Source organism: Panthera uncia (assembly GCF_023721935.1).
Source record: "Panthera uncia isolate 11264 chromosome A1 unlocalized genomic scaffold, Puncia_PCG_1.0 HiC_scaffold_16, whole genome shotgun sequence".
NCBI classification, from domain to species: domain Eukaryota; kingdom Metazoa; phylum Chordata; class Mammalia; order Carnivora; family Felidae; genus Panthera; species Panthera uncia.
In genome coordinates, this window is record NW_026057576.1 from 78,906,118 (window position 1) to 78,915,560 (window position 9,443).

The 9,443-nt window shown below is 49.2% G+C and overlaps 1 protein-coding gene across 4 annotated transcripts in view; it reads left to right on the top strand.

Annotated features, from left to right (window-relative positions):
- Positions 1–9,443, top strand: part of ATP11A (ATPase phospholipid transporting 11A) — a 119,787-nt gene that overhangs the window by 59,934 nt on the left and 50,410 nt on the right. For all 4 annotated transcript variants that reach the window (XM_049647246.1, XM_049647243.1, XM_049647244.1 and 1 more), the window contains exons 3-4: positions 5,817–5,906; positions 6,688–6,768. In XM_049647246.1, coding sequence (XP_049503203.1) covers positions 5,817–5,906; positions 6,688–6,768 — 171 coding nt within the window. The remainder of the gene's footprint in view (positions 1–5,816; positions 5,907–6,687; positions 6,769–9,443) is intronic.

The following is a 9,443-nucleotide window of genomic DNA, read 5'->3' on the forward strand; positions in this document are numbered from 1 at the left end:
TTCCTGACGACGGCAGGAACCCCTCAGAACAGGGCCTGGAATACCTCAGAACAGGGCACCTGGGTGGCTCACTCGGTTAAACATCAGACCCCATTCAGGCCATGATCTCACCGTTTGTGAGTTCAAGCTCCTCATCGGGCTCTGTGCCGACAGCTGGGAGCCTGGAGCCTGCTTCAGATTCTGTGTCTCCCTCGCTCTCTGCCCCTCCCCCGCTCGTGCTGTCTTTCTGTGTCTCTCTCTCAAAAACAAATAAATATTAAAAACAAAAAGATGGCTCAGAACATATGGGAAAAAGAACTGAATTTGTAAAACCTGAGTTTATAACAGTTCTGGAGAATGTTTGCTGTAACGTGTGTGTGTTTCCTTGGGAAGAAAACATTTCTGTCAGAAGAAAAGACTGCTGGGCAAGACTTCTTCCACGCACAGAAGTCTCCACTCAGTAAGCCTGATTGCATTTAATCAGAGAGCTTTTATTGTGTGAAAAGTTACACCAGGGGCAAAATTGCCAAGCTCGCCGTGCTTTCCCGGCAGTGCCGGTGCTACGTCGGCAGTGATTGGAGTTCCGTTTCCTTTCTGGGGGAGACACACTGGGCAGGGGCCTGGGATGAAGCAGTAGCAAGAACTGAGTCCCCAGCGCATCCCTTTTCCTTTCCTTCTGACGACACATAGAGCCCCGTGCCCAGGACTTGAGCTCGAGCATGAGTGGATCCGGCCGGCTTCGGGAGAAGGTCGGGTGCTGCCTCATCAGTTCCATAAGGTTGTACATGGGACACAACATCCATGTGGCCCCCAGTTTGCCCTCGGGACGCCACAAATCTGATACTAGGCTGAGGCTATGCGGTCACTGCGTACTTTCGAGAAAGCTGCATCACTTGTGACTTTTGGCCAGGGAGGATGGCGTCTGCCAGTCACACGTGGGCAGACGGTGGTCCTAGGACTTGTGAGAGCATCGTGTCTGCTCCACAGCAACCTCGTGATGCCACCGCCATGCAGGAGCCCAGCCCCTTGGAGGAGGAACAGCTTGAGAACAGGGCCCACAACCAAGCCTTAGCAGCGAGCCTGACCCTGACCCTCATGTCCACAGGCCTGGCACCGCCTCCTGCCGGCCCAGCACACTGTCTGCTCAGCGTGTAACCCTAATGACCCCAGTCGGGCATGACTTGTTTCCACGTCCTGTTCTCCCAGCCGTGAGTGAGAGAGAGAAAGAGAGCCCAGCTCCACGTGTGGATTTCCTTCCACGGAGCTTCGCTTGGCCTGCGGGGCGGCGTCAGGGCCGTCAAGACAGCACGGTGGGGGAGCCGCTCTGAGGCACCTGACAGGACCGCGTGGTACTGTCCATGTGTTCCCGTCTGGGGTAGAGAGCGGTGCGGGGCTTGTCCAGACTTTTCTTCCTGGCCATGACTGGGACAGACTGGCAGGCTGTGTTTTGTCCTGAGCCACACTCCCGGCGGGAATAGAACCATGGCCACCACCACAGACAGACCCGGGTGCTCGGGAGGCGTCTGTGACATGGGGCACACGCACCATGGTGCTCGGTGTCCGTGACGTGACAGAGGTGAGAGCAGGGGCCGTCCTGTGGGACTCAGGACTCCTCGCAGGGTCTGCAGGGGCGAGGCGAGGACTTCATTCTGGCACGGCCGACACCAGGCACCTGCAGTCTGTGGACTGGGTCGGGGAGCTGACGCTTGATGTCGTGGAAGGTCTGAGTCGCACGTGACATCCTGCCCGTGTCCACACTCTCCACACCCACTGTTTAACAAAGATGAAGCCGTCTGCAGCTTGTCGGCTCTTACGTGTTGTCAGATGCCCCTTTTACGGTTTCTGTCCACATGGTGCTGACCCGTTTGCACAGTCACACGCACTTAAATGATTTCACGGGTTTTCACCCTGTCACACACCATCAGGAGTTAGTGACCCTCCTTTCAACCACATTAACCATCTGCGGTAATGACTTATTATAGTAATTTATCCCACGCGGTAAGAAGATTACAAAGTGTAATGTCTGAGCTGCCGTGTGGCCTCTCCTGCCTGATTAGAATTCAGCAATCATGTAAGTGGCTTTCAAGCCCAAATCTGGGCTGCTTCCCTTGCACTCTAGAATCTGGGAAGCCATAAGGAGTCCAGAAACGGTAGCATTAAAACGGGACAAGACCAGATATACACGTAGCATTCCAGGCTTCACGAAACTCCCCACTTGGAAGGATTGCAGTGGATGACACTCTGTTTTATTTTCTTATACGTAAGATGAAAACTTTCTAAGGTGGAAACTTTCAAAAATATGTAAAAAGTCAGTGATGTGATAATCGCTCACATCCTTCTCACCAGTGTCAGTGGCTGTCCCCGGGCAGCAGTGCTGGCTTCATCTCTGCGTCCACTTTCTACCCCACACTTGGTGAGGCACGTCCTCTACAGCATTTGATTTTCATCTTTCGATTTTTCGGTAGGTGGAGGATGGGGTTTCCAGGAGGACCTTTTTCCATTCATGTGACTTTGCTACCAAGTAACACATTACAAGTATTTGGGGAAGTTTTTGGTTAACTGGCGGGCAGTCAGTACGGGCTGGGAAATGAGGTTGGTTTCACAGGGTAGGGCCTTGAAGACAGCTCCATTTTGGGTCAGGAAATCCGTGAAGAACAAAGGATCCTTCTAGGCTGGTCACAGAAACACGGACATGAGACGTAAATGCTGTTCCTGCATACGAACTTCTGTTTCTTTTCATCTCCTTTTAAAAGTTAGTGGAAAGTAACTGACTCATTATGGCCCATTTAAGAGAAAAAAATATTATCTTTCTTAAAAATTTAAGAAGATTGTGTTTGTATTGTTTGTCAAGCTATACAATTTTAATGTCCCTGTTATTTTTTTAGTGCCAGTTGGAGCCAGAACTGTGATCCCTGCCGCATTCTTTCTGGGTGTGTGCTGTGGTACTTACTTTACACGTGAAAAAAACTGGAACACAGTCCTTAAATAATTCAAATAATTCAGTAAAGTTTACTGGAGTTTTAGGTGTCAGGACCAGGGTTTGATATGGGTCTGACCCCAAAGGCCATGTGTTTTCCAGTAGAATAAAGAGGAAATACTTTCTTTTAAAAAAAATTTTTTTTATGTTTATTTTTGAGAGAGAGAGAGAGAGAGAGAGAGAGAGAGACAGCATGAGTGGGGGAGAGGCAGAGAGAAAGAGGGAGACACAGAATCGGAAGCAGGCTCCAGGCTCTGAGCTGTCAGCACAGAGCCAACATGGGGCTTGAACTCACAAACTGCAAGATCACGACTTGAGCCAAAGTCTGACGCCTAACCAACTGAACCACCCAGGCGCCCCCTGAGGAAATACTTTCTGAATTCCATAGAATAGCCAGAGTATCCTGAGGTAGGGCAGCAAATTAAGAATTCAGATCATGTTTTTTTGTTTTTTGGGTTTTTTTGGTTTGGTTGGTTTTTTGTGGGGGCGGAGAAGACACTGCCGATACTTTGGGAGAACTGGCAGTCAGGGTTGGTTTTTGGGGGGGGGGGTTTGTTTGTTTCTGGTTGAGAAACCGAGGTAAAGACGGAGCCACAAATTCCCCTCCCTCTGCTAGTGTCTGCGGCTACATTCCTGACCCAGAGACCTGCTTTTTGGTTCTCAGTTTGTTTGCACTCAAATGAAATCTAGTGTGTCCTTGACAAAACACAGCACCTATTCATGATGTAGAGTTTCTGCAAACCAGGAACACAGGAGAATTTCCTCAACTCGATAAAGAACATCTATTATAAACCCACAGCTAACGTCATTCTTTTAAAGATTTTTTTTTAATGTTTATTTATTTTCGAGACAATGCGAGAGACAGAGTGCAAGCAGCGGAGGGGCAGACAGAGGGAGACACAGCATCCGAAGTGGTCTCCAGGCTCCAAGCTTTCAGCACAGAGCCCGATGTGGGGCTCGAACTCACGAATCGTGAGATCGTGACCTGAGCCGAAGTCGAACGCTTAACCGACTGAGCCACTCAGGCGCCCCAACATCGTTCTTAATGATGAAAAAAGAGATGCTTTCACCCTAATCGAGAACAGTGAAAGTTTCCCCGCCGCCGTTCCCATTCAGTGTCTTACTGGATGTCTTCACTAATAACAGTGAGAAAGTAAAGGGAATACAAGATACGCAGTTTGGGAAGGAAGAAACCGCTGTTAACAAGTGACATGATGGTCTGCAGAGAAAAATGCCAAAGAAAAATCCCAACAAAACCTCACAAGCAGAGCACGGCCAGCGGCAAACAGTTGAATTCTCAATTAGAAACACCATTACATTGGCATGAGAAAACGGAAAAACACATATGTGTAACAAAATATGTACAAGATCTATGTGAGGGAAACTATAAAACTGTGATAAAAGAAAATATTTAGGTGAATGGAGAGACATTCTGTGTTCATGGATGGGGAGGCTTAGTGTCGTCATTAAGATGTCAGTTCTGTCCACCTCAATCTATACAGTCAACCAAATCCTCATCCGAATCCCAGCAGGTTATTTTGTGGACATCAGGACGCGGATTCCAAAGTTTGTACGGAGAGGCAAAAACCCAGAGAGCCAACACAATATTGAAGGAGAACAAAGTTGGAGGGCTGATGCCTCCCAACATCTAGACCAGATGTCAAGCCATAGCACTCAGGATAGTGTGGCCAATGGACCGGCATAGAGCCTGGAAATGGACCCCCATGTAAGATGGTCAACCAATCTTTGACAAAGGAGCAAAGGCAACACAATGGAGTAAAGACCGTCTCTTCCCCAAAAGGTGATGAAACCGCTGGGTGTCCATTTACAGAAAATGAGTCCAACATGGATCTTACACCATTCACAAAAATTAACTCAAAATGGATCATAGACGTAAATGTAGAACACAGAACTGTGGAAGTCCTAGATGGTAGCATGTGAGAAAATCCACACAACGTGGGGAGGGCCATGAGAGTTTGGGCACAGCACCAGAAGCACTGGCCGTGGGAGACAAGACTGCTGACCTAGGCTGCATTAAAATTAAATTTTCCTGCTCTTCAAAAGACACTGTTAAGGGAGTCAGAAGACAAGCCACCTACAGGAAATATTTGCAAAACACAAAGCCCATAAAGGCCTGGTATCAGGACACAGAAGGGAAGGGTTGCTGGGGTGGGTCCGACGGGTGGGTTTGGGAATACTCAGAGCTAACAGACCAACATCAAGCTCGGTGTTTACTGGAGGTTAGTGACCTCTGGGACATGGCTGTTTGCAACACAAAAGTTGAGGAAATTCTCCTCCGGGGGGAAAAATCAAAAGTCTGGAGATTAGGAGGCGGCCAGGACCAGCCCCCCTCTCTATCCTTCCAAGCCCTCCATGTAGAGAGGCGCCTGGGGCTGACCCCAGACACCTGAGCCTCGGGGATGTCTCCAGGCAGTCAGGACCGCCTGGTGATGCCGACTTCTATTGTAGCTTCCTGTTGCCAGCTAGTAACACTGTCACAAGACCAAAGAGAGCCTATGGAGGGAAGAATGCTGAACATAAATGTTTTAACAGTCACAGGTTTACATGGGATGAAATAGACCTTAATGGTAAAACTTTCATTAAACTACGTTGTATTATGTCAGATTATCTGGGATTGGGTAACTCGTGTGCTACTTTTGGGGTACGTGTTCTGTGTCAGCAGTTCGTATTCACGGTCAGCCAATTGATAAAATAGCTACAAAAGTCTAAATTTTGAATGGTGAGTTTTGTATCTAAACATTTTGTGCTTTGAAATCCAGCACCATCGTTGTATAGCAGAGTAACACTAGAGAGTAAAATGTGATCACAATGCCACCCCTTTGTTTTTTCTTCTCTACAGTACACGTTTTGGAACTTCATACCCAAGAACTTATTTGAACAATTCAGGAGAATAGCCAACTTTTACTTTCTTATCATATTTCTGGTACAGGTAAGGCCAGCGGACTTTTTTTTTTTTATCACCTCAAACATACATTCTAAATAAGTGACTTTCATTCCCAGGTGATCAACTGTGGCTTGCTAAGGAGGGTGAACAAGGACTTGGGGCCCTTATCTACACCTCCCCCACCCATTTCCTTCAGGGACAAGTGTTTTGGTCCCTCTGACTTGGCTGTGACCACCTTCCCGTCCTGGAGGGGAATCAGGAGCTTACCTGGTCTTTAGGAGAAATTCAGCAGCCAGGCTCGGCTTTATTATGTGGAGCCCCTTCCCAAGTGCACAGGGTGCTCTGAAGAGATCACAGAGAGGAAGAGAACGGAGAGAAAACCAGAGTCCAAATCAGGGAACAGTGGGTCCAATTCGTTTTCAGAATAGCAATCACATTTTCTTCAGTCACGCGAAATACAGTGGAAGGACTTACAGAATTTCCCCACCGTTAAATTATTCAAATACTGTCATTGAAGCCTGGCGCCGAAAGCAGAGTAGAAAATTAAAATGTGCACTGGAATCAGACTTGTGTCTTTGCCACTGTTGGCAGGGTTTCCTTAAGCAGATCCCTTAACTAGAGCGAACTACCCTCGGTTTTATAGGAAACAGGATGACTAACCCCCAATCGGATTGACCTCTAGTCGGGGGATAAAGTGGGTAACAGTAAAACAATTTGGAATAAGCAAAAGCAAATGTTTTCGTTGGCGTTACAGGGCCAACCAGTCTGTCTAACGTCAGTAATGCGTGTTTTTGAGAATGGCCCTACAATTCTGTTTTAATTGCAGTTGATTATTGACACCCCCACGAGCCCAGTGACGAGCGGGCTCCCACTGTTCTTTGTCATCACAGTCACGGCCATCAAACAGGTAAGAAGTCTGCAGAAAAAGGGAAGGCATCACCATCCCTGTTACATAACATCGCATTTTATCCAAAGCGGAGTAATCTGGTTTGTGTTGGCTAGTTTGTAGGCAATTTAACCAAGTTCTAGCAATTCATTTTGGTAACTGCCTTAGATTGACACTTGAGCTAAAATAAGAGAGATTATGTAACGCGGCAGCTAGCGTGACACCCTGTGAGTCTGAGGGGGAAGCCAAGGTGTTCACATTCAGAAGCAACCAGAGATGGTATCTGTTTTTAGAGGCTTTTCTTAGCCTGTCCACACCGTCGGCCGTCTGAGCTGTAGGCACCTGCTGTGTGCAGAGTCTGGGATGCAGTTTTCTAACAGAGCGTGCTGACTCCCAACTCACCGTGTGCAGGGGGCTGTTCTCCCAGGGCCACCCAGACAGAAGAACACGCCTCAGTTCTTTCCACCGTGCAGGTAGCCATGTTAGTGCTGCAGCCATCGCCACTGTCTGGTTCTGGAAAATTCCCATCCCCTCAGAAGGAGGCCACGAGCAGTCTCTGCTGTTCCCCTCCCTGAGCCCCTGGCCACCAGAGGTCTACCCTTGTCGTGGCCACACTTCCCACGTGGTGGGGGTGAGGTAGCTCTTTGTACTTTCGGTTTGCATTTCCTTGGTGATTAATGATCTTGAGGATCTTTCCCTGTGCTTATTGGCCATTTCTACGTCTTCTTCAGAGAAAAGGACCTTTGCCCATTTTAAAATCGGCTGAAGCATCTTTTTATTGATGAGTTGCAAGAATTCTTTATGTGCTCCAGATAAAGATTCCGTATCTGCTGCAAACTTTTGAGCCTAAGGATGTTTGCACTTCGGTGTTGGTACATCAATCTTCCATTTGGGAGATCTGGATAATTTGTAAAATGGCAGCTTCTAGTGAAATGATTGGTGGTCAAATTCTTGCTGAAAAAGCCATGCTTTCCTGGTGTTATCCTTTAGATAAAAATAAAGAAAACAAAACATGTGCTTTACATGAGATGTGGTATGAGAACAGCCATGGGGTGACAGTGGGTGCCAGTGTTGCGGTGATTTTCTGTAGGCTGAGGAAGGACGTAGAACGGAATCAGGTTCTAGTGTGTGTGCGTAAAGAGCGCCTCTGGGTTGTCTTCTGCCGGCCTAGCGGGTCCTCAGTGTGAGAGTGTCTGCATTAGTGTTTTTTTAATACAGAACTGGGAGCAGCATTTAAGGATTTCTTCGTTTTGATTTGCGTTTTATTTCTCAGTCTTCAGTAATCTGGGAATACAGATTTGAACAGAACGATTTTGCTTCATACCCATTTGATTGGCTTTTAAATGTAGAAGCCTGCAGAGCAACCAGGGACAATAATGTAGTGAAACGCATCCACTCTCCACTGACGGCAGTGTGGTGGCGCCATGTTAGAAAGCCATTTGGCGCTAATGGGTGAGGCAGAAGCTGTCAATGGTGGGACCCGTAGTCCGAGGGTGTCCAGTATGTGCAGTTGGTGTGTATTATATGCATCTCAGAGTGCATGGAGGCCCCACAAGGTGTCCTGGGATGTTCGTTGCAGGCCTCTTTGTGGAAGAAAAACTAGGGACAAGATGTCCTTCAGTGAGGTAACAGACGGTACGTTCGTTACACGTATTGAGGTTACTGGTGCAGTAGCCACGTAGTGTGGAAGACGTAACACTGAGTGACGCACTCAGTTACAAAGGAAATACTCGGTGTGTTGTCCTCACACGTTTGTAAGCATGTAAACACTTCAGTTGTTTATGACGCACATGTCAGAAAAGTGGAAAACCATGACGGGAAGGAGTCTTTCCGAGGAGGAAGGGAGAGAAGGAGTTGGCATGCGGATCAGAGGGGCTGAGTGTGTATACCACCTCTCGGGATCTGCTCTGAGAGGTGGGCACAGTAAAGTGAGGTGTTTCCATTGCTTCTCTGTGTGTTTTCGGGAGAATAACCATCCTTGTCCCCAAGAAGCTGGTATAGAGCCCACGAGAGGGCCTCAGGAGGGGCACAGAGGAAGGGGACAATGGCTCTTGGAAGCTGGTGGTGACTGTGGGCAGGCAGAAATGGAGCAGAAGGCGTCCCAAGGTCCTGTGGACGCCAAGGGTCCTGCCAAAACCGCGCAGCAGATCAGGACTGGGAAGATAAACCTGAAGCACAGGCTTCCTAAAGGCACTTGAAGAAATTCAGAAAAGGTCAGGGGATGGGGCACGTGTGCTCGGCCAGGTCTTCACTGGCCGCCCACCGCAGTGCCCTGGCTGAGAATGAGCGTGCACCGACCCCATGGGGAACACGCGGGGGCCCGCGCCCGCAGCTGCTGCCGTGCGGCCGTCTGCGTGACCCAGGGCCTCAGCAGGCCCGGAGAGACCTGACCCTGCTCCACTGAGCTGCATGCAGGCCCAGAGAGCCCAGAGCTGGCGGAGTGGTTCCCTGACCCACCGCGGCCCACAGAGTCCCTGCAGGGGAGCCGCAGGGTCCAGCGCATGGCTTCTCTCCAAGGGCTCCCGGCCTGACCCGCTGCCTGGCTCCACGAGCACAGGCCCTCTGCCCCCTGAGGCTGTGTGCCCCCCAACACTCTATGCCTCCCAGGATCCGTGCCCCCTGAGGCCGTGTGCCCCCCCACACTCTGTGCCCCCCCAGGATCCGTGCCCCCTAAGACCGCGTGCCTCCCCGCACTC